Raw genomic sequence first — 24,711 nt, forward strand, 5'->3', positions numbered from 1 at the left:
AGCTCCCTACGACGTTCTTAAGCTGGTGTTGAGTTTATTAGATCATGACTCCGTGCACTGACTTCCCTAGTCCCTTTTCCAAATGGCTATCAGCCTTAAATTAATCGCGATTGACCCGGGGATTTTTTCTCACATTCTTTATTAATTTTCTTTGGGACATACTATTCTACAAGTCACTTTATTTTTTTTTTCTCATTTAGAAGCGACCATATTTCTCATTTAGAAGCGACCAAAATCAGCATATTTTGTTTGATTTTGTTATCTTTCTAGTACGCCAGATCTATAGATAAATACTTGACATTTATATACAATACACAGAAAAGACACAGAAAGCAATTTTAGTTGTGAGAAATATTTCCAAAATATCTGCCACATAGGGATTATAAAAACCCGGCCTCCTTATTTTTTTTTTTTATAAGAGCCCAAATTGTATACTGTATACAGTCAAATGCATGTTTTGGCTTCGCCCAGAAATACAGCAAGATCGCCTTGTTCTTCTGAACAGACTTTATCAGTAAGCCCCCCCCCCCCCCCCCCCCCGAATGAAGTTAGTAAGGTTACCGCTAACCTTGGATTCCACCGTGAGTAATAACAAAACGTTCTGAATTCTTTTTTTTTTGTCATTTTGTTTTAGATATGGGAGTCTTTCAAATTAATCAGCATCGACAAAACTTACTGGCGATTGATTTTCATTGCTTTTGTTTGTTTTATCTGAAAACCACAGACCTCGACATATTTAGTTCTCAGTTAAAGCCAGGAGCTTCAGAAAGTTTCATTGCCGTGTCGATGTACTAAAAATAATGGAATCCTACTTGCGGATAATAAGATTCGGGAGTAATATAATACAAAAAAGGACCTCTTAGCCTGGACGACGCTTATGTGAAAGATGCTATGCTGTTTGGAGGCGGGTGTCTTCTCCTGTAGGGAATCAAAACCACACTCCTTCGCAGATATGGCTATCGGATATGTATCCTGGCTGCCAGAAATCTATTCTTGTCACAGCTGCGCAGAGAGACCCCCACACTCGTCCCTTCGGCTTATGCCTGTGTGCTTATCTGGGACTTTAGATACGCTACTGTTTTTCCCAGGCGCTCAGCTGCTCTTGAGGAGCCAGATATCTTAGGATAACCCTAAGCCCAGCAGCACTCTGGATGTCTGGAGTGAAGATTTAACGCTGTGTTCCTCGAAGACTTCATACCCCAGAGTCTGCATACCCTGGCTGAGGGAGTTCACTCTTTGATTGTCGAGGTGTTATTGGTTTAAAAGATACCATCGTGTCTGTCTCTCTGCTCGCCATGATTGGTTGTTTCCGCCTCTCCAGCTTTCGGTCTGCTGAAGAGGAAAGAGTGAATTGGCGTGCGTCCAGCGGTAATCTCGAACGAAACGATTTACAGCGCCTGTCCCTGATTGGATGGATGGATGTTGCTGGCTATATACCCTTCTTAACGGACGGTAGCTTGCGCCACCTAAACCAAGTCTAAAAAGACAAAAACTTTATATGATTCCTCCCGCATTTGTAAGGCCAATTTTCTCCCCCTAACTATCACCAGGCAGTGTGGGATATCACCAAAATGACCTTGGGGGATCGGAAAAAAAAACAAAAAAAACATCACTTTCCTGCCTTTTCCCCTTGGCGAGGGAGTCGCCAATTTTCCTCTGGTCAGACCTTGTCGGCGTTACCCCAGCACCGGACCCGCTGGGAGACAGGGTTGAGACTTTGGGCCGGAGCCACGCGGGAGGGAGTCCCAATTTTCCTCTGTCCCGCCTGCCCCCAGCTGTGCTAGTTAGTTCTGCATCATTCAATTTTCCCTAGATAATTTCCACCAATCTTCTAATCGCCTCTTTGTGACTGCAATCCTCTTCTCCTCCGTCCCTCCATCGTCGCCAGCAAACCCCAGGGCCCCGGCCAGATCTGTTACCCCTTCGGGGAGGGATTCTGAGACTGTACGTCAGTGTTGCCCGACTGCGCTGGGCTGTGGGTTTTCTCGTCAGTGGGCTGTGGCAGCCTGCGTAGGCACAATTCCGGATACTGGCGGCGTCTAAGTTGCCACGTTTATTGATTCTTTCGTGTTCTGTGGTGAATGGAATCTCTCGAGGTTTTTTAAGAAAGCATTGTGCTATTGTTGCAAACAAAAATAAAAAAAGGAAAGCTATTTTATGTGAATCTGTACAGGACAGAACAAATGCAATTGAAATGTTTGTTTCCTTTTATGTTGAATTTTACTACGCCATACACTCAGCCGTGTCAGTCTACAAAGGTCTTAACTGTCGAAAATATTTGACCAGATAGGATAGCCGAAACGGATGTGTATTCCCCGCTCACAACATCAAATACGAGTCTCATCCATCGAACATATTGTAAATTAAATTGGGTTGTGTGTGTGTTTATACAGCCTAGAACTTGGTCTGCCTCACAGGGGCGACGAGTCTCCCAGCTGTAGATGAGCAATTTAGCCAGTGCGGTACAGCCGCTAGCCTGGGGTCTTTAACGTGCATCACGCAGTAGTGATACACGACCGCACGCCCAACATATTGTATGTAACCCACGGTGCAGCGTTATCCAAACAGGATTTATCGGAGAAAGATCTAAAATAACACAGCATATCCCATACCATAGCCTCCTCTATACGGAGAAAGCCTGGCGCGTCGCGTGAAAAGACGGCCGCCGTAAATGGGAAAGGAGGGGCGGAGAAACAGGAGCGGAGAGAACCTTGCCCGCTAGCGCCACAAAAGAGCGAGCGGCCAAACGAAGAAACAATTTTTTTTTTTCTCTTTTCTTGTCGTTATCGTGGAGAGGAGAAACTCAACGTCCACCCTTTCCCGTTTCTCCCTGCGCCCTTTCGAATCGCCGCGCCCGTTTCTCCCGGAGTACAAAGACGACGGTGACGAAAACACAAAAACAAGCGTGGTTCGGGGAGCGGCCGCTGACGACCCAAGCGCTCGCTGTCTAGGTCTGCCCTTTCTGCTCTGCGCTACCATATTGGTCACCGTTCGGCGCGCTCCTCCTCTCCTTTTTCCTGCGGCCGCGCGCTCTATGGCTCCGTCGTCGATGTGCCAGGCTTTCTCCGTATAGAGGAGGCTATGCCCATACACAGTGTCGACGAGTCACTTCACGACGATCGGACGGAATTCGGCTTGTCTTTGGGTACGTTTTAAAGAGAGCCGCTTTTTTTTTTTTTTTTTTTTTTTTTGGACAACACCAGAGCAAATAACCCCGGACCCTATCTCAGCTATTTTTTTTTTTGCTAAGACCGGGAACAAAGCCGGGAAGAATTTTCGGAGATTATCTCGACCGAAATAATCCTCCAGGGACGTCGAGCGGTCCGCGTCGCGGGTTCTTTGACGTTCGCTCTCTTCATTTGTTTCCTGCGAAGGCCGAGCAGACTACGAGCCCTGGTATTCTCTGGTTCTCACAGTGGAAGATAACACTAGAAGGGCAAGCACCCTGGACAGGCAAATAATGAAAAAAAAAAACTTTTAATAAATGCCGGCGAATTCCCAATGCACAATGCAGGTGGGGAATCGCGCAGACCGGGTTTCCACAGCTCAGGCGGGTGGGAGAATTTTCCGGCTGATAGGGGTCGCCCAAGTCGCAAAATGGTGGCGGCCGGAGAGCTATTTCTGCAAAGGTATATGACGGCGTATTCAGAAATCGGTGTGAGGCAGTTTTGCTTTTTAGCGTATGTCCCACATGCTTTGCTGGGATCTGGCAATCTTCGATGTCGAGGATGTCAAACACAACGGCGCGATGCCAGTGTCCTTTAACGTTGGGCTGCCCTCTATTTGTATTTAGCGGACAACCCCCTATAGATGGCGCTCGTTACTGGAAAAATCTTAGGAAAAGCTTCGGCTAGGTGGCACAAGCAGCCGCCCGATCAAAAATGGTTCAGCCAGGTATATCCATCCGTCCACCCAGGCCTATTGTTTTCACCCCTAAAGAGGTGGAACAACAGGAGCGTTTCGTTGGGAAGTAGCAGAAAAATTCGGCAGAGACACTTCAAACTGCTTACGTGTAGGTATGGCACGCAGCGCATCCCTACAAGCAGCGCGCCACGTCTTCCTTTTGCACATGGCGCGCCGGCGGTGACATCACGCTCTCCCCCCAGTGCGCAGGCGCGGCAACCCCTCCGGCTCCACGGTTTCCGTGACGGTGCATCTGCGTTGCCGTGCTTTTCTTTGTGTTTGAAGGGCGCGTCCGCCTTGACCTTGAGCGCCCGGCCGGCTTCCGTGACGCAGCATCTGATATGACGCGTCGCAGCCACTGGGAATTCCGCTTGTGGGTGCCGTTTTTCTGCTACAGACGGTCACAGACAACGCCGGCTTCGCTCCATGGGACAGTTAATGTCTTCGCATTAAAATAACGAAGCAAAATAACGTTTTGTGCGCGATCAAAGGCGTCGTTGTGGTCGGCCTTCCACGATTGGCCAAACACCAACTTTATTAGATGAACTCAGTTACGGAACTGCGCATAGACGCTGCTTCCACGAGCAGCACCCCCTCCACGGTCCGCGTCCCGTCGTTCGACGCGCTGCCGTTTTGGGGACGTCTGCTATGGTCACTGCTGTGTATTGTGTGGACTACATATGTTTTGAAGCGCAGCATCAAGATGGCGCTTCGACGTACTCTATGATAAGGGACCGTGCTCTATGATACGAGAGCCAGAGTTGCGCGTTCATCCCCGTAGCGCCGTTTTTCCTGCACTGCATCTTGATCTTGCTCCTCACGTGACTGAATTCGGCGAATAGCGGCGCCGCGCGTTCGAGGCGCGTGGCGCGCTCAAAAGCAGGGGTACGTACGCCGGGGCGCGTGCAACGTATACTTTCTTGCACGGCATTTGAGTCTGCTCCTCACGTGATCGGACCTCGGCGAATAGCGGCGGGGCGGCACGTGGTAAACAGACGCGCAACTCTGCCTCCCTTAGGGAGTTTATTCAGGAATTCTACTCTATGATAAGCGGAACTAATCGATGACCTCGCGACATGGCGGCCGGCAGTGAAAAGACTCTTAGGACAGTGTCGACAGCTCTTGGGCGTCCTCCGGAGTTTCCGTGCATACGGCCAGAGAGGTATCCCACCGGATGGTTTGCTGACACTCTACAAAGGTCTTCTCCAATCGAAGCTCCTATACGCACTACCATTCGTCAATATCAGGCGACCCCAGCTAGACGCGCTCGAACGTTTTCACCGTGTCGCTTTACGACTCTGTTTGGGACTTCCCCCATACGCGAAAAACGTGGCAACGCTCACGGAGGCACAAGAAGAGCCAATCATCCTACGAGAGGAAAGAGTGGCAATGCATTCCCTAGTGCGAATGCACACGACCCCGTCGGCACAGTACTTTCTTGCCAACCTGCTGAAACGACCATCGTCGCATTTTGGTCAACTAGCTGCACAATTTCAGCGTAACGTCGGAAGCCCTGGAGTTTTATATTCTTCACGTCCCCCACACTCCATACGCCCACCGCTAGACGTGCGTGAAACACTTCCAGACCTGCCTCGGAAAAAAGATATTCACCCAACTGTCGCCCGCACAGCTGTCGCAGTGGCTCTCGAAGATGAATACGTTGAACATCTTGAGGTCTACACAGACGGCTCAGTTGACAAGAAGAGAGGAACTGCAACCGCGGCATACACGATCCCCGCAATATCAACTGAAAGTGCGGTTCTCTTAAACATCGAGACGTCCTCTACAACAGCGGAGACGGTTGCGATTCTTCTGGCACTTACGGCACTGCAGGAACGTCCTGAAATCAGTAAGGCTGTGATACTAACCGATTCTCGAAGTGCGCTAGTTCACATCGCCAACCCCGAGCACGCTCCCTTGATCGCCCGGGAGGCTGCACACATAGCAACAAAGCTAGAGGACAACGGATGGAGACTGGTATTTCAGTGGGTGCCATCCCACAGCGGAATTCTTGGAAATGAACGTGCAGATATCCTGGCAACAAGGGCACACAGCATATCGACTACCACGCACAACCTGCGACGCTTCCACGAGGCGCGCCTTCTCATCGCACGCGATCTCAGGAAAAGACACCCCGATCCCGGAACAGCCAATGGAGAAGGTCCTGTACCAGTCCCAACCTCTAAACTGACGCGGAAAGACGCAACGCTTTTGCATCGTCTCCGAACTAATAGCGCGTTCACGAGGAAGACTTTGCATCGCTTTGGAAGGACGTCTCAGAGAAGCAGTGCTGACTGCACTGCGTGCGGGGACGTTAAAGACATCGATCACATACTATGGCACTGCCCGGAATACGAGAAAGCACGGAAAACATTACTAGCTTCGGTAAGGGCGACAGGGGCACAGGCGTCCACAACAAAGGAACTGCTATTTCCTACTGGCGGCAAGCAACGGGCGCGGGTCATATTCCGTGCAGTGCTCGAGTTTGCGCATGTGACTGAGATTTCAGACCGCCTCTAACTGCCGCGCGCAATTCGGAAACCGGTAAAGATCTCGTCACACGTTTGCGACATGACAATGATGCAAAACTCCAGTGAACGTAACTGTGTTGTGGCAGAACTGCGGAACTGCGGCTGTGAAACACAAGTCTCGCCGCCGCTTCGCGGCGGCGCGACATGTTACACAAGTTCAGCTCGTTGACCGAATGTTGAGAGCGATTGAGCGACTGTTGGCACTTGAGCGTTTTATCGAACCTTTACTTTGAACAATGTTTTAGCCGTGTGTTAGCAACGCTTTGCCCCCTCCCCCCCCCCCCCCCTCCCTCTACCATACAAATGATTTGATTGGCGCTTTCCCCTAGTAACTGCTAAAACATTTCATTCAACCCATCTCAATCCACATCTTTCCCTCCCTCTCCCCTTTGGCTATGCGAGTCTTTTCCCTGCCTGGAGAATAACATTTCGCATAGCCATTAAACCCCCTTTCCCTGTTTTATACACCACATCCCCCCCCCCCCCCCCCCCCCCCTAGATGGCAGTGGCCCTTGGAATCCCTTGGGCGCCGCCGGCCAGTGTTTGCCCTGCCCACTGGCGGCTGTTTCAGGGGGGGGGGGGGGCAAAATATGTGCCTTGCCCCCCCCCCCCCCCCCCCCCACACACACACACACACACACTCTGAGAACTGGGGGGGGGGGGGGGGAGGGGGCAAGCGCCGAGAGAAGGAGAGCGCGCGCACAGTTTTATTCAGCGCTCAAAATAAGAGAGGAACCGCATGCCTGTACCCTCCACTGCATTGCCGAGCTCTCATATAACGTCTATAGGGGAATTAATTCTGATTTCGCAGATACAAATAAGAGTAAAGCCATAGTGTTAACTTTGACGGTGTTGGTCTAATAAGGCGACAAGCTTCCACCGTGCTTTTTACAGACGCCACGGAACTTGTTGTTCGCAACTGATAATCCCGGTCGTGATGTCACGGGTATGAACCATAGGACGGCGATACCAAAAGGGCCACGTCACGGGAAGGACACGAAGGACGAGGGCGGATTAAGCAGATACTTTACCTGGAGAATGCCATTCTGCTCCGCTCATTTGCATTAGACAGAACGCCTACAGCGCTAAATCCTCCCCTAGCGGAGGGGGAACCCCTTTTTCCTTCGCGAAAACGCCGTAGAGCTGTCACGCTGCGCCGATCGGAGAAGGCTGTTGCGGACGCACCGAGATACCGGATTCTCCGAGACAGCAGAGGCGGCTGCCTCCGTTGTTTCGAAAGGTTTCCACAACGATAGATGGCGCCAGCCACCTCTTCCAATTTGAAGGGAGGATACTGCGCGCGTCCAGCCATTCCAACTACGCAAAAGCAATCGGTTCCAAGGCTATTGGAGATTCGCGGAGTAAGACGTGTTCTGTAAAAAAAATTCTTGGCTTACTTAAGACGCCGTTATGTCTTACCTTTGTATTTGTTCACGATCCATGGGCAGAAATAAGGGTGACCGCGCAGGTGAGCGATCAAACTGAAACACCCCGGAGAGGAGGGTGCACCAAAGAGGGGGGACAAGGCGTTCTGTCTGTCCCCTTGTTTTGTGTCCCTTCGACTTCGGGGATTATCGGGGATTCACAAGGGGCCACCCCAGCCAGTCCAGCGCTCTTTTAGGCCCCCTTTTGAAAGTATGCCCCCTACGAGGAGCTTTGGATCCCCTGCACAATCGCGGACACGAAACACACCACCAATGTTAGAAGCCTATAGATGCTAGTAATTTTTTCGCGTCGTTATCCTTTGCGGATTTAGACTTGGACTATGTGCGGTGTCAGTTCTTCCGCCATTGCGCAGTGGTTCCGATGTTCTTACAGTCGTCAGGTGGCTTTCGGAGGGGGTCTGGCGCATGGTGGGACACCCTCAAATTAGGAGTTCACAAAAGCTTGTAAATTTCACCACGTTTTTTTTTATAATGTATTTTTTATTGACTCAATATAGCAACAAAATGGCGGATTTACGCCACTTGAAAACAACCTATACATTAAAGCGAGCCCTGCGCGGATAACAGCTTGATCACCCCATCCGCATATTTTGTATCCGCATCCGCAACATTCGGAACCGCACTCGGCCAGCAATGCGCGCATTCACGTTGCATCATAAAATCAAACTAGAAAAAAAAAAAAAAAAAATAAGAAGGTTGGATGGTATTTTTTAAGCCGTTTGCTTATCTTTGTACAAAGAACTGTTCGAGTCAGAGAATGCGTTGAAAATCATTTCGTCGTATTCTGTTTGAGCGTATTTAGGTTATGAACGGTCATTCTTCCAGGCACACTGTACATCGCTGGAAATCGTCCTGGGTGTCTGCAACACACTGCTGTGTGCTAAATCTTTTCTTTTTTTATGTATATTTTGTAGCATTTATTTCTCAGATCCTATGTTCTAAAAACGGCCGATTAAAAATTCAAAAAGAAGACAACACACAAAAAAAAAAAAACCTTCCACTTTTTTTTCTTTTAATTTTGACAGAGTTGATGCTTGAGAGGGGGTCGCCTCCTCTCCAGCGTTTTAAGCAAATACTCTATAGTATATTATTATATATAAAATAGTCGCGACGTGCTATTTTGTGTCTTCATGATTCCGACGAAGCTTCGAAGTGTTTCGCGAACGAACGCGTGTGATCTGGCATTGGCTGCATCATAACTGCGTCCTAAACGAGTATTGTCTTTTTTCTTCCCACTTGCCGCGTGTGAGATTGATGAGATGGGCTCCTGGCGACCTTGGGTTCGGCGATGAGGCGTCGGGCACGGCGACCGGACGCATCGGCGTGCTCGGAGCGACCCGCTGTCGTAATCCGGGGCTTGGGAGAGACGGGCTTTCGCAGAAGTGTTTGCTCAGATTAGAGCAGGTCGGGGTCCTCCGTTTCACACTATACTTCCTCATCCGCCCCCCCCCCCCCCCCCCCCCCCCCCCCCCCCTCAGATAAAAAGAAAAGGACCCGCGTGGAGTTTTCTTTTTTCTTTCTTATTATATCCATCTCGCTTGTTATCTGCTTTTCGAGAGAACTTCGTCCTTCGCCATAAAATATATAGTACGGCTCTCGATTATCCGAGCTGTGGGATACTCGATGGAGCGTCGCGCAGTTAACGCAGAAAAACGATAGCGTTTTTTTTTTTTCTTTTTTCTAGAGCGCAGTTTTTAGGCGTCCGTTTCCGGCTTGAGTGGCGTCGGCGTAACCGTAACGCGTCGCCGTCGGCGTAACCGCGCGGTGCATTATGGGAAACGTCCCATAATGCACCGCGGTGACGCACGCGTAGCATGATGGAACTTTTCCCATAATGCACCGCGCGGGAGGGAGGTGGAGTAGCAGGGAGGGTGAGGAGGGAGGAGGGGTATACCCTTCCCTCCTCCTCCTCAAGAGCTGCGCTCTAATTCGGCGTTACAGGGTGTTGTAAACGTCCTTCATTTTTTCTTCTTTTGCTCTTATGCGATGGCATTTTTAGATCCTTAGTCACACTCAGTCTCCTACACGTTACTCGAAAGAAGTAATAGATTACAACTACTCTCGCTTATTTAGTATTAGGTTAGGTTACTCGAGACGAAAAAGTAATTACACGTTACTTGGAAAAGAAGTTACCGTCACCCTCTTCGATTACCTCAGATTTTCGAAACGACCGAGTTTTCTGCCGCTTTGAAAACGGGTCTTTCCTACTGTGTGCCAATGAATTAGAATCGCCGAATTGCGAACCAGGCTTCTTGTTAATCTATCGATTCTGGTAAGCCATATATACTTCTGTCGGAGATATGGTTTGAGGATTCCTTGGTAAGAAACTTCTACGAACAAAGAGTGCCATTCAAAACGGGAGGGAAAAAAAAAAAAAAAACGGTTACGAGTGATTTTAGCATTTCCAAAAGTAATCAGATGTACCGTTGTAATCCCGTCCCAATAAATGTAATCAAATGTTTACACACATGAGTGCAAAAAGTAATCGATTAGGGGTAATTTGATCGCCTGTAATGTGTATACCATTACATCTCTCGTTGCTCTGCTCGTGCGTCGTACAAAACAACAACAATAATAATAGATCTTTATTTCTAACAATGAGGTACAGTGTTGGAGAGACACTCGGTGTTCGCTGGGTACACTCCTCGAGCGAGCTTCGAAGAATGCGCCTGCTTCGCACGTGTGCACACGCTGCGAAACGTGTCTGCAGGCAGTTTTACAGCGACAACTGCGAGGGAGAACCACCCGGGAAATGACGTCATCGATCGGACGTTTTTTTCTGGTCAGGTATCCTTGACGCCACAGCGCCCCCTAGCCGAGAGAAACAGGCCTATATATCACCTAGAACACAAGGCGTACGCCTTTGTTCTCTCCTAACGTCGTCAGTATATGGATGGATGGATGGATGAATCCGGCTGAGCCCTTTAGATCGGGCGGTAGCTTACGCCACCTTCATGCAGCGCCACCTCTAGGTTGCGTCAGCTCCGCGCGCGGGAGTTGCGATGACGTCAGAACGACGCCGAGCTCTGATTGGTTGTGATCGAAAGTATAGTGGGTAGACCTCAATGGCTAGACGCCTTCAGGTCTACCCACTATTTTTGCTTTCAATCAGCCAATAAGAGATCGGCCTTCTGTCATCATCGCAACCCTTGTGCAAGAAGCAGACGATCCTTGCGCTCCGCATAAAACGTGTCTGCCAGTTTGCCGCTTGGTGCGGGTAGGGGACCCACTAAAGGTCGAGCGTAGCAAACGCGGCGTAGCGCAGCGGCTACCGCTACTGATTGGTCGCAGATATCGAGTTCCTGCTCGCCGGCCAATGAAAGGCCCACGCTCTGCACTACGCTCCCTTCAACGTCGGAGTATAACAGAGCCTTGGCGTTGATTTTGTGCACAGGTCTTGCCCTCTTGGTGGCCTGAGAAGGCTCGTCGTAGACAAAGAACGAACTATAGGCACGGGTAAAGGGGTGTCCAAACAGGACACTACAAAACGCACGACTCCGACAAATCGTGAAAATTGAAGCGGGCGCGTCCGCTTCCATTTTCACGATTTGTCGGAGTCGTGCGTTTTGTAGTGTCCTGTTTGGACACCCCTTAAGGCGGAATCGAGAGCGCGGAAGCGAAAATAGCCTGAAAACCCTCAGGATCGAGCTCGGGAGACGGTGGGGAAACGACAACGGCGTCACATCGATGGCGAATTACGCGAGAGCCGAGCTGCTGTCGCTGTGACACACGTTACACGGCAGCGTAAATGCACACCTTGTTGTTGTTGTGGTATTAATTAATATATTTGAGAAATATTTGGAATGTGGTGGCACGCTGGAGTTAATTGCTACTTGTGCTACAGGTGCAAGGTTGGCGGCGCTGAGAAAACGGGCGTGGTAAGAAACGGGAAAAGCGTCCAAGTTGGATGTCATTTTTGGGAATCACGGAAACGAAGCACGCGGCAAAATCGTTCTGCGATTGACCGACTTAACGGTTTTTGACGGTGCCTATCAAGTTTCTAATTGGAACCGTGTGTTTACTTTCATTAAGGAAAAGGTAATTATAGTACATTTTAGTTTTAAAAAAAACTAACTAATGACAATGTTTTCTTTTTTGCATTCCCTGACGTTTGCTTTTGCTGGAAGATTGTTCCCAAAAGGAGTTTCCATTTTTTTTTTACCGTTTTATTTTTATGAATTTTTGAAAATCAGAAACAGAGAGAGAGAGAGAGAGAGAGAGGAAGATCAGAATCCGCGAAGATGCCAGAGAGCCGACCTCTCATTGAAATGATTGGCTAGAAGCAAAGCCTTTAGCGCGTTCGAACGCCAAAATCTGGTGTTCGAGCAACTAGCTTTGCGTCTAGCTCCTAATCATTCCAATCAGAGCTCCGCCGTGCGAGAGACAGTTCTCAAATGCTGGACTTTGAGAGATAGATTTGTAAAGTGCATTCTCTCGGTCTCTTTCGAGATTGATCAAAAAGGAAGATTAACGACTGAGCAGCAATCGATTCCAAGTAATGGCTAAACATTTTTTTTTTTTTCTAGAGAAGAGATAAGCGAGTTGTTCTTCGGTTTTAATCAAACGGAGTTAGCGTCGTCCGTATCTCTCGTGGCGTCGGATGAGGCAGGTCTATCTTTCCTGAGAATCGAAGTGTTCCGCGGTTGCACGTTGTTCGAAAGAGCCGGGTTGCCGAGCTTTATGAAATTTTACCTAATTGAGGTTAGACAAGGTATCTCCGCGAACCTGGGTGGAGAATTCGTCGGAAACGACCTCGTATCTGGAGTACGCCACGCCTTTGTGGGGCTGGCGCTGCAGCGGTGCAGGGGAACAACAGCCAGGTGGCGCAAATCGCCGCCCGGCTCGAAAGGGTTCACTCGTTTATTCGTCCATTCATCCATCCAGGGACATCTGCGCAAATACTCCGTGTCATCGATGTGACCGTTAAACGGCAACTCCGCTCAATTTCAAAAATTTCGAAATAGTTGAGAAGCACTCAAAAACAATCCCCAATCCTCTGTTTCGCGAAAAATAAAATAGTTTTGATGCATTTTTGTTCAAGCCATGATCGCAAACCGAAACCGAAACGGTGGCAAAGCCGGACAACATTGTATCTTCGGCATCCCTAAGCGTGTACACCCGCGTGATATACAAGGGATCACGCGATCTATCACGCGGACATGCGCTTCGCAGTCATCGTCGCGTCGTCTTCAAAGCACGTGGCATCGGACGTCAATACGCACTGAACACACACCGCGCTCAACGAGGCGATGGGCCTATCAGTAGGGTATCAATAGTCGAGCGCCGAGCCGGCCGAGAGCGTCACTCACGTCTCTCACGGCGCTGGCGCCACCCCTGGTCTCCCCGAAAAAAAAAAAAAAAAAAAAAAAAAAACTTGTACATGTTTGATGACGTCACGGACGTTCCGGGAGAACGAATTCGGAGGAAGCGGAAATGCAGCCGGGCAGTGTTGCCTGGCCCGCACGTCTCATCCAAAACGAGCGGAATTGTGCTTGTCAAACTTTGACAGCGATTTTAATGAACTTCTAGGCGGAATTCTGTCGAAGTATTTGCCATGTGGGCTTTGTAGATGATAACAAAGAGAACTGTACAGTTTTGCACTACTGAAAAAGAAGCGGAGTTGCCCTTTCAGGCCTGTTGCGACCTTCCACGTTTCGCCGAACGCGAGAGGGATTTGCGCCGACACTGCACCAGAAGCGAAATGTCTCGACGCGGACACGAATAGCGCGGGCTCCGTTCAATATACCAGCCTAGAAGACGAGGCTTGGGCGTTACGTCCTCGTCACCAGCCATCGTCACGGCAAACACGCTGAAGCTCATCGATCGAGAGACGCCGCAAAGCGGCAGTCGCCTTCGTTGTGAGACGCTACTCTACGCGCTGGTGACGACGCTGACGCAGGCTATAGCGGAGAGCAAGTCGTCTGCTTTTCGCAGGAGTGGCGGTAACGTCAGAACGACGCCGAACCCTAATTGGTTCCGATTGAAAAAAAAAAAATAGTGGGTAGACCTGAAGGTATCTATCATTGAGGTCTACCCACTATCCTTGAATCAGAGCCAATCAGAGCTCAGCTATCCTTGAATCAGAACCTGGCGCAGTACTCGAGAAATCACGAATAATTTCTCCCGATTTGTATACTACGTTCACCCCTAAACGGACAGTGCGGTGGGAGGTACTGCGTGCTCGTAGAACCAGTCATATGTTCGCCTTTCGCCACCTGATCACGGTCGGCGCGTATTCCATCGCACTGCAGCTTAAAGGGATAAGCGAGCAATGATTTTTGAACTGGTTTGAAATTTGCACTGAAACGGTCTTCACTGAACCTAAAAGCACCAAAAAAAAAAAAAAAAAAAAGAATTCTTGTTCCGGGAAGTTTGAATTATTTTGGGCAAATAAGAAAATTAAAATTACAAAAAGAACCAAAAATTTGTTGCTCCGTGGCACTGTCGGAAAGATGCGATGATTGGGAGGGTTGGTGCGAAGCGGGTGGCCAATTGGCTGTGGGTTAAACCTGATTCACATGGTGCGATTTTACTTGCCATTTCGCCGTTGCAGTCTCTGGTGCTAAAAGAAGAAAAAAAAAATCCTGGGGGAAGTTGCGGTGTCCGTCGTAGCGGCTGTGTCGTCGCCTCGTCGCTAAAGCCACTTGCATCGTCGTAGGTTCGGACTTTGCACGCGATCGGCGAATGGACCTGGGCAATTTATACTTCGACGTCGGCGAACCCAACGCGCGCTGGCGTAGAACGATGTTCGTCGTCCACCTCGCCGCGCCCCGTCATAGAATCCAGCGCGGTGGGATCAAGGCAGCGGCTTAGGGCAGGGAGATGCACCGTAATGGGATCGATTAAAAAGAAAAAAAAATTACAAACAAACATGTTACGCAAAAGTCGCAGAAAAAAAGGGAAAGGCTACAGTGTCGTGTTTGTCAAAGCATTCGACGGATTTGATGCACTAGCGTTTCGCAGCAGCCTTCCACGTTGATTTACGTCAAACGTCGAAGGGAGTGGATGATCCCTAAATTACGGCGTTTACGCGTTCGAAATTGTAGCACACTCCGAATAAACATTCCCGGCTTCAACGTTGTTTTCCATCGCACACCGCTTCTACATTTGGCATTTTCTGTTTCGAGCGGGGACGACTGCCGGCGAAATACGACTGTAGCATATGATCATACATAGCTCATACACGAGGCCGTCCCGAATTCTTATTAACTCTACCTTTGGTTCGTCATCGAGCTTCAAGCTTTGGCTGGCACCACGTGAAAGCGGCATCGTTAGCTGCCTACGGTGAACTTCCACAAGAGCCGGAGAGCCGCGGGAGAGTAGCGTGATTTTGGGTGTGGACTTGAGCGCTCCACCGCGCGTCGATGATGTCATAATCCCAAACGTTGTACAAATACTTAGATGCGCGTAGTTTGTAAAAATAAATCCTACTAAGTAAACCTTCGATAATCTCACCACCTGGAATCTCTCCGATTTGTCCCCGTCCCCCGCTTCATTGTTAACACCGCGGGGGAAAAAAAAGTAGAAAAGTATTTTGTCACACTTGCTGGATTTCAAGGGCCATCGAGAGTTCCCAACTAATTTTATTTCAGATGTCTCCGGAGAATTTTTTGTTTGTTTATGTATTTAGTTAAAAATTTCGGAAAGCTACGTTGTGCAATCGAATGTGATTATTTTAAGTTATTTTTTTGTGTATATCGGTTTGAGTGCGCATGTTTTTGTGCACGTCTGTGCGAACACGTGTGTTTTCGTACACGTGTGTACGAAGGCGCATGCTTTCGTACGTGTGTGTACGATTCTAAAGGTTCGGCAGTTCTCTGCCTGGTCAAGAAGGGACATAAACGGCAATTTAAGAACTGTCATCATAAATTTAGTAAGCAGAATCACGACGTTTCGGCCAGGCGATAGAACTCGACAAGGCCTCGGAGAAGAATCGAAGAAAACACATCTTCGTGTGTCATGGCTCATCCAACGCGTAAAAAAAGGGAGACGAACCGCTCTTCGTGTACTTTTCCCACCAGCACGCGCGACAGCTCTGCGTAACGTCACCAAAACTTCGTACGCGTGTGTGTATGCAAACGAGGCGGGTCCTTACCGGGACTCAGCCGTGAATCGTCCTGGTCCCGATTCGTCAGGGTTTATGGTTAGAGTTCTTAATTGCCGTCCACGTGTGTACGAAAGCATGCATTGAGTTTCAAAGTGCCCCGCCATGTAGCATTAGGACTGTTTGGTATGCTGAAAAAGTAACTTGTCTAAGGCGCGGTTACAACACGATCATCTCATACATACAAGCGACGCCGCTTTGCGCGGCAACCGGCTAACGATAAAAGAAAGCTTTCATGAAGCGCTTCAGCGTCGTGAAAGCTGGAAGAAATATTTGCGAAAATTCTGCATTCAAGACTTCCTGTTGCAGTATTGGCGAATCGCAAATGACACTAAGCCCCCATACCAGGAATTAAAACGAGGCAGTCATAGAATGAGGCGCTTACACGTATACTTACCGCATGTCAGTAATTTTTCCTGTCTTTTTTTTATTGATATCGGGCTTCAGTTACGGTTGTTTGCTTGGCTGAATTTGTTTGTTATTTGTTTACGAACCCTGATGCCATAGAATCAGACGACCTCAATGAGCACTCGAAGGCACTTTCATTGAGACAACAGCGATTATTCGAAAACTGCGTTGCGGTGACACAGTGCTCGGTGTTCTATGAAATAGTTCAAATGACGAAATTAGAACTTTTTTTATTTTGTTTTTGTATAACTTATATACTGTAACATTGTCACGTGAATTTGTCGGGGCATGGGCCGAGTCAAGGCTTATGTTTGGAGCTTTTTTGGCTTTTCGTAGATCAAATAATTTGTGTGATGTCAAATAGAATTTGAATGTATATATGACTTGGAAGTATGATACTTGCAAAAAGGAAATACGTTCGTTCCGTGGAGCTGTGGGGCTCAGGGCAATCGAAACCTGCGCTAGCATTACGGCAACACTGCTGTTTCTCCGTATCCACCCGAAACTCACGAAATACGGACGAAACCGACATCAACCACGCAAACAGCCCGGCTTTCCTCCTCGCATCCTGGGCTTTTCTGTCAGACTTGTCACGCGCGCGTTGGTGCTCGCGTGAAGATGCTTGGCCTCCTCGCCCTCCTATCCTTCCCTCTCCCGGTTTCGGAAATCTCAAGACATGACCAACTGTGAAAGCCTTGCCTGATGGCAAACAGAGCCCGTGACTGTCAGTGTCTGTCCGTACCTGCCTAATAAGCAGGCTCCGTCAATGAAAGAATCGAAAAGAAATCGTGCCCCCCCCCCCCCCCCCCCCTAAAAAAAAAAAAAAAGGTTGTAGTTTTTGTTTACAATGTGCGAAGAGAGATAGCTGTATCACTGTCGCGCAATGCGGGTGGAATGGTGCCGTCCCGTACCCGAGGACGGAGGTGTAACGTCGTTAATATTCATAGCTGTCGTGGGTGGCGTTGTGGATGCCACAGTCCACTGACGACTGCCACCAGTGATCCGTGAAGTAAGTGGGTAAGATTGGGTGAAAGTTTCTAAAACCATCCAACATGACGCGTAGCAACTGGATACCGCCAAGGCGAGATTTTAAATACCGCGAGCAATGTTTGAAAACAAGTGTTTCAAGCAGACGACACGATGATTCTCCCTTCGTCGCGCAATTCTTGGCGGAACGCCAGAGCCGCCCCCCTCGCTCGCTTCGCGCGGCACGGCAAATGGGAAGTCCCGATTTCCCTCTCCTCGCGACAAGAGCGGAGAGAAAACAAAAAAAAAAGGTTTTTCCATTCTTCGCTTGCCGCAACGATAGCGGACGAGAACGAAATCTCTGGAAAGTGTCGCCCATAAAGCGATCGCTTTAAATAGAGACGGACGAAAGCTAACCGCAGTACGCCCGGTGCGCTTTACGCAATTTTAAGTTTTCTGTTTGGAGAGCCCTGTAGATGGAGCGGAGTTTAGTGGGTTGGGCGCGCTGAGTATGCGCTTCACACCGTGCACCGGTGCACTCAGGAGAAGCAACACCCGCAAAGTAGACACCGCTATTTAAGCATCTCGCTTCGTTACAGCGCAGCCGGGTGCTCACCTTTCCAAGGAAGACTCGGTCTCTGGGACAAGAGGACCTTTCTCGAGCACACTCGCGCTGGGTTCGAGGCAGGGAATTGTGCGAAGTGTTTTGAGTGGCACGCGCGCTTTAAGAAGGGCAGAACGTCACTGGAAGACAAGCAGGTCGGAGAAGGTCGCCCTCCCTCTCTTCGTCTTCCAGCGATGTTCTGCCACTCTTGTAGCGCCAGTGTCATTCAAAACACTCCGCACAATTCACTAGTATCTGACGTGAGCCTGCCGAATCATTTGAAAGGTCAATGTTTTCAACCGAATTTGACGCAGAATTGATGTTCGCTCTCGCTCTGCATGGTTTGCAGTCTATGGCGAAATCGTCATTGCGCTCGTGCACGTGGTCACAAAAACTCGCGTAGCGCAGCTCTAAATATTCCAGCCTCGAGATATTTTGTCATAGTGAGAAGGTGCCTTTGACTCCTGCGCTCGCATCACCGTGCTGCCCTCTTTTTTACGCTACAAAATCAGTTTCGAAAGTTTTTGATCGCACCTCGTGTATATTTTCTGGCTGCCTTTTTTTTTTTTTTTTTTTTTAGAACAAATACAAACAATATATTTATTTTTCTTGCGTACGCACGTGACGTGACGAATGTGACTGGAATGTTTGTTTTATTTTACGCTGATTCTTCGCGCCACCACCAGGCGTGTAGGTCGACAAAGTTCTTAACCGTCGAAAACGATTGACAACGGAGGAAAAGTCGAAAGGCATGGGTGTATTCTGCCGCGCGCAGAAAACGTATTTACCCGATGTATACGACGGGCCGCGCGCATGAAATTCAGAAAATCACAATATTCGAACCTCTTGGAGAGAGAGAGAATAAACATCCTTATTATGAGGAAGCGATGGGGAGGAGTCTTTAGTCCAAGACGCCTTGAGATTTCCCGGCTTCCACAGCCCTCGACACGAGCATGAGCTGGTCATCCAGGTTAAAGCTGGTCAGTGCTCTCTCCCAAAGCTCGTATGAAGACTGGAAGTGGCGTGGCCGACAGTCACTTCACGAGGATGGGACGGAATCCGAGCGGAGCTCGTTTTGGGGCGCGGTCTAGGAAGAGCTCGCTTCTCTCCAAGCGAAAGGAATGGATGCGACTGTTCTCTGTCCCTCACCCCAAACCCGATCAGCTATTTTCGGCGAAGACCGAGAAGAGTGCTCTCCGGGGGATTATCTCAACGGAGAACAGTTCTCGTTGTTCTCGCGTGTCGCGTCGAGCGGCCATTCGACGTTCGCTTCCCACGAATGCCGAGCATCAAGGCTTGGATAGGAGGTACTCTCAGGGCGAGGAGCTCTGGTGCTCGCGGGGGAAGATAACGCACAGAAACGGTAGTACGCAACATGAATAAGGAAAAAAAGAGAAGTGGAAACTTCCAAAGAGGGTTGAAAAACTCGGAATGCTCACTCAACACGGGGAAAAGAGTTGCGCTCAGCAGGTTCGCACAGTCCGCAACGGTGACAGACATTATTTTGTTTGCTATTACGGGAAGTCGAGAGTGTCGGAACCAGTTGCATCATTGTCAGCAAAATAATGGCTGCCAGAAAGCGAAAAACTAGGAAGTGCGTGACGGGCACTTAAAAACAAGAAGATATATCGCAGCTTTCTGTGGATTATTAGGATATATGATTAGAGCCCTGCATATCCGCGGATATCCGCAGCCAGCTGGCGGATGCGGATAAGAAGGAATCAGATTTGGCGGATGCGGATGTCCGCGGGTCCAGATCTGCATTCTTGCCGAGGCGGCGGCCCACCCGTGTGCGACCGCCGAGTGCATAAGTGAGCGATATACATTGTGCGGCGCATCATCGAATGTTTTGTGGGAGCAGAGTTTTTACAAATAGGCTTGCAACCGAAGGAAGTCCCGATTCTCATCGAAGATGGCTTTAGAGCGTAGTATCTCGCCGAAAAATGCCGTCCCTAAAAGGTATAAAGAATGCAAAGACATCAGTCGTCCCGAAAAATCGCGTTCTTGTTTGGAAAACGTTCTTTGGGCAAAGAAAACCTCAAACGTACAAGTTACAAGCCAAGTAAAAGATGCCTCCTCGACAAGTAAAACGTATCGTGTAAAAGTTTTTTTTCTTGATTGTTGACAAGTAGTTACTAAGTATGTTGCTAAGTACGCAGTTGTGGGTTAGTGTTTATAACTTGAACCGGTAGGAGGTGTTGCCATTATTGAATATTGGGATATTTTCCCAGCGGTGTGCTCGCATCCTAGTGCGTACGAGTATACAATGCATTTCGATGAGTGACCGCCTTTCTTCTCCCACTTTTTCATATTGTTCGACCTGAATGAAACGATTCACTGTCATTAGGGGTCTTGTCGTTCGTATCATGCCACGGTTTCTTGAGCTCCTTGAGGAGCTCTTCTTCTGTGCCTTGGTAGTTATGAATAAGCAGTCTGAACTGATGGGCTACGGCCGATCTGGTTTCTTTCTTGCCCTTAAGGGACCGAAGCAGGTGCCATGTGCACCGGGTGCCGAGGGTTCCTTGTAACTTCGTGCGAAACTGCGACCAGTTCTGTTGGCTGAGGTGTTTGGCATATGTGGTCGCTTCTTGTATTATATCTGGGATATGCAAAGGCGGAGTTTTCCATTGGTTCTCCGTTTTTTCCAGCGTTTTGTTAGCCCTCGCCGGGCCCTCCATAGGTGTAATAGGTGTGCGTCAACTGCGGTGCAGTCTTGGGTAAACGGTACTTCCTTGGTATATTTTTAAGCTGCCTCCAATATTTGTGCTGTCCATTTTTCCCGGACTTTTTTTGTTTCAGTCGGTGAGACGGGCAGTGCCTATTCTTTGTGGTGCAGTCTTAGGATCGGTAGCTGTAGCTGTTTGATATAATGCTCACTTCCCAATGTTTCTCTGAGGCATTCCCAGGTTAGATCTTTGAGTTCATATGCAAGCGTAAGGTCCGGAGTAGTGTCTCGGGAGACACTATTACCCAACCGAGTGGGGCATTTGGGGTATTACACAAGTGAAGATTCTTTTGTCTAATGGCTTCATGAAGTTGCTCTCCTTTTTGTTTTTCCTATGGTAAACCCAGATTGTGTGATACGCGTTGGAATCAGCAATGATCACCAGTCCGTGCCCTTTTGTTCTTTGTCTAACGGTCTTGAAGGGGCGGTCAATTTCGTTGAGGGGTTTCGATGGGGGGGCTATATATGTTGAGGATGAAAAGGTTGACCGGTGTTTTCGTTTTTGGGATGAGCTCTACGAAGATATAGCCCAAGGTTGTGGGGAGGGTGTTTGCCTGCGCTGTCTGGCTTGTCTGTACCAAAGTGGCCGTTCGTGAGTCAGGACCGGTGATGTACGTGGTGTATACCCCCTGTGCGTTATCTGATCTGTGCTAGTGTCCTGAAAAGCGATGACGGTCGGCCAATGTATGTTTCCAAGCAGTGATAGTGAATTTTGCTTGCCGCGGTATGAGCAACAATTTCATCGAGGGTGTTGGGGGAGACCCCTTAGGATTCACCACTACGGTGCTGATCCCATTCGTCGTCGGTGGGCGTGATTCTGGGAGGGTCGCTGGGGGTGGGCTGCTTGGTCTTCTTTCGCGTCTTGCGCTTGTCTGTCTCAATGGCTTCCTGCCCTTTTCTTTTTTTCATTCGCATCGATACGGCGTTCGATTGTTTGGCCAAGGTCGTGAATTAATCTTTCCAGCCTTCCAATATCTTGTAGGGTTGGGAACACGGAGGGCTGTTGCGTTGGGTATACGGAGTGGGCGTTGCTTGCACAGTACTCTGCGCCGGTGAATTCGTGATTGTTCTAACTTCTAGGCGCCTTCCGCTCGCAGTTCAAGTTGTTTCCTTAGTTGCGCATTCTCCCGTTCTAGTATTTTGATGCAGGTGTTATCTTGCACAGGGGCTAACTGTGCGGGCAATGGGGGGGGGGGGGGGGGGAAATCACCGGGGGACGTTTCTTTGGGAGGGGGGGACAATTGCGAACCCGCTTCCTTGTTGCGAAGGGGAGTGGCGTCGTTGGGTGTTGACCTGCACTTGCGGGTGAGGTGGTGGGTGAGCTGCTGGGACCTTGTGATGAGGCTGCCGCTTGAATGTCTGCGCAGTCCGAGCAAGGCGCTCCCAGATGTGCAGTCTTCTTACGGTAGTCTTTGCTAGCCGTGAGGTGGTCGAGTCCACACTGCTTACATATAGGGGTGCACGTGTGTTCCGGCGCGGGGTTTCGTTCAGGACACCGCTCGTGCACAGTCACCTCCGGATTAGGGCAGATGTCCCGTCTGTGCCCAGTGTCACCACACAGAGCGAGCAACACTGGAACGACTGTCTGTAAAATTGGGGTGTGTGTGTGTTTATACAGCCTAGAACTTGGTCTGCCTCACAGGGGCGACGAGTCTCCCAGCTGTAGATGAGAAATTTAGCCAGTGCGGTACAGCCGCTAGCCTGGGGTCTTTAACGTGCATCACGCAGTAGTGATACACGACCGCACGCCGGTACGATGCTCATCCAGATCGAAACGGGCAGGGGTGGGGCTCGAACCCAGGATCCCTGGGTTCTGCAGCGCGAGCTTTCGCTCCACGTGCTCCGAGCTGGTGTGCGCTAGACCACTCGGCCACCGATCCCCCCTCGACTGTCTGTATTGGCGGCAGCGAGTGTATACAATCCGTGAGCGTGGACCGTCTTTCGCTAGCAGGCGACCCGGAAGTGCAGAGTGGTGCGGCGATTGCTGAAGACGTCATGTCTAGACTTGTGCCACTAAGTAAGCTGCGCTTCAAAGTAACGACACTTGGCCATCATGTGGCTTAAAATCATGGTTGCCAGATTATCTGAAGCTTTATCTGAAATAGCAGGAAACGCTTTTTCCGTCCTCCACTAATGTTCGAACAGTTCGCGACGGAGCAGAGCAATATTACATTAGTTTTCTGACACCACATTTTAATGCTGAGGAAGTCGTACTTTTGAATCATGAGGACCGGCAGTTGCGTTTGCTCTGCACAACCACCAAAATGGCGGCGCCCACAACAATGTTGGGGAACGGAGTGCCGATACTCGAAGTGTTGCTCGTTTAGTGGCTCTAGTCTCGACCACAAGGTGTACTTATATTTCAAAGAGCAATCAACAGGGGGCACTGCCAGTATTGCGGGTCACGCGGAGCGGTGTTCGCACTCATATTGATAGTAATAGTGCTTATTAAAATATGGCAGATAGATCCACCCGTCCGATTACTGAAAACGGCGTGGAAAAAAGAATTGCTGTACATTAAAACATTTAAGGTACGATTTAATGAACAACTTTTTATTGATGTATACCCCGCCATACTAAAAAGAAATGTTTTTTTTTTTTTGGTTAGTGAAGATATTTTGTTTACTTGTTTTTCGCGTTCTGATTCCCGTCCGAGTCCCACTAGAGCGACAAACGACAGCGACAAGCCTCTAACACAGGCAGCATGCTCGCGATGGTACCTTTGTGGTAGGCGTTTATTCGTTCGGTGCTCGTAAAGTGAACACGAGTGATTGCAAGCCTGTCAAAGATACCCTCACGTGCATGATGCTCGTGTTTGAGCATAGCCTCCTTTATTCTACAAAGCCTGTCAAATCGCGAAAGACTCTAATTTTGAGGCTTGTCGCCGTTGTTTGTTTCTGTTTGTCGCTCTAGTGGGACTCGGGCATTACAGTATGACAATAGGCGACTGACGAACTAAATGAAAGGTAACGAGAAAGTTCTTTAAAGGGGTACTCCACCGATTTTTTGAGCTACCTCAACTAACTATATTTTCTGACTCCCCGGCCTTTACTCTCTCCGGTATGCTATTTAGAATCGCGAAATTCAGAATAGTTATTGCGAAATCGGCAAATGAAAATGATGCAAAAACCAACATTCAAATATACGCGCGCTTTTCAGGGCCGTGACGTCAGTGGCAGGCAGGCTTGCCAGTCGAGCAAGCAGCCAAAAAATAGAATATGCCAATCATTTGCTCCGTGCTGGAGCGCGGGTACTGCAGCGAGCTTCCCAAGCATTCATTTGACACCATGAAACTGCTTCGAATCAGTTTAAAACAAAATCTACAGCCCAAAGAGTGAACCCATGCCTTCCACTGACGTCACTTTTTCACTGTTGCCAGTAGAGACTTCGAGCTTGAAAAACACGGTGAGGACCAAAACTGTAAATTCAATAACTTCGCGAAAAAACAATATTTTGACCTAATATTTGGGATACTATTTTCGCGATGTTTGTTTGTTAGTTTAGCAAAATTTCAAGCATATCGGAGACAATGAAAAAATCGGTGGAGTAGCCCTTTAATGGCTCCGATTTGCCCATAGGAGCACCGTTTTTCTTCAGTGATCAGCCTGCTATAAATATAGTTTTTTTTATGATTATTTTAGTTAAACACGAAACAAATGCGTATGGAAAGCATCGATTGAAGGACAAACAATAAAAAAAAATTAATATATATATATATATATATATATTTGAAGAATTTTTTTTCTTTTACTGGAAAGGTTTGATATAAATTATTGTATTAAAACTCGTGTGATTTTAATATTGATTTAAATTGCACCGGTTGCACTATTTTGATTCTTATTGCCCGCCCTCCTTCTAAGTGACCTTGATTAGATATAGCTGGGCTACGCTATAGGTTTACCTTTTATGTCAAATCCCTCGTTTAATTTTCACCTCTTGTAGGCCTCCCTCTGTAAATAAATTTTGAAATAGCACTACATGACTTTTAGTACCAGGACGAACATTGGGCATTGTGATGCCCATAC

General features: G+C 48.7%; 1 protein-coding gene across 1 annotated transcript in view; it reads left to right on the forward strand.

The window, feature by feature from the left end:
• Positions 1-5,292: 5,292 nt before the first annotated feature.
• LOC8023245 (homeobox protein dve-1) overlaps positions 5,293-24,711 on the forward strand; it is an 80,182-nt gene continuing 60,763 nt past the window's right edge. Inside the window, exons 1-2 of the mRNA XM_042286490.1 lie at positions 5,293-5,401; positions 5,489-5,656. Of these exons, the coding sequence (XP_042142424.1) occupies positions 5,293-5,401; positions 5,489-5,656 (277 nt within the window). The remainder of the gene's footprint in view (positions 5,402-5,488; positions 5,657-24,711) is intronic.

Source organism: Ixodes scapularis, unplaced genomic scaffold (genome assembly GCF_016920785.2).
Source record: "Ixodes scapularis isolate PalLabHiFi unplaced genomic scaffold, ASM1692078v2 PGA_scaffold7__128_contigs__length_106722199, whole genome shotgun sequence".
NCBI lineage: Eukaryota > Metazoa > Arthropoda > Arachnida > Ixodida > Ixodidae > Ixodes > Ixodes scapularis.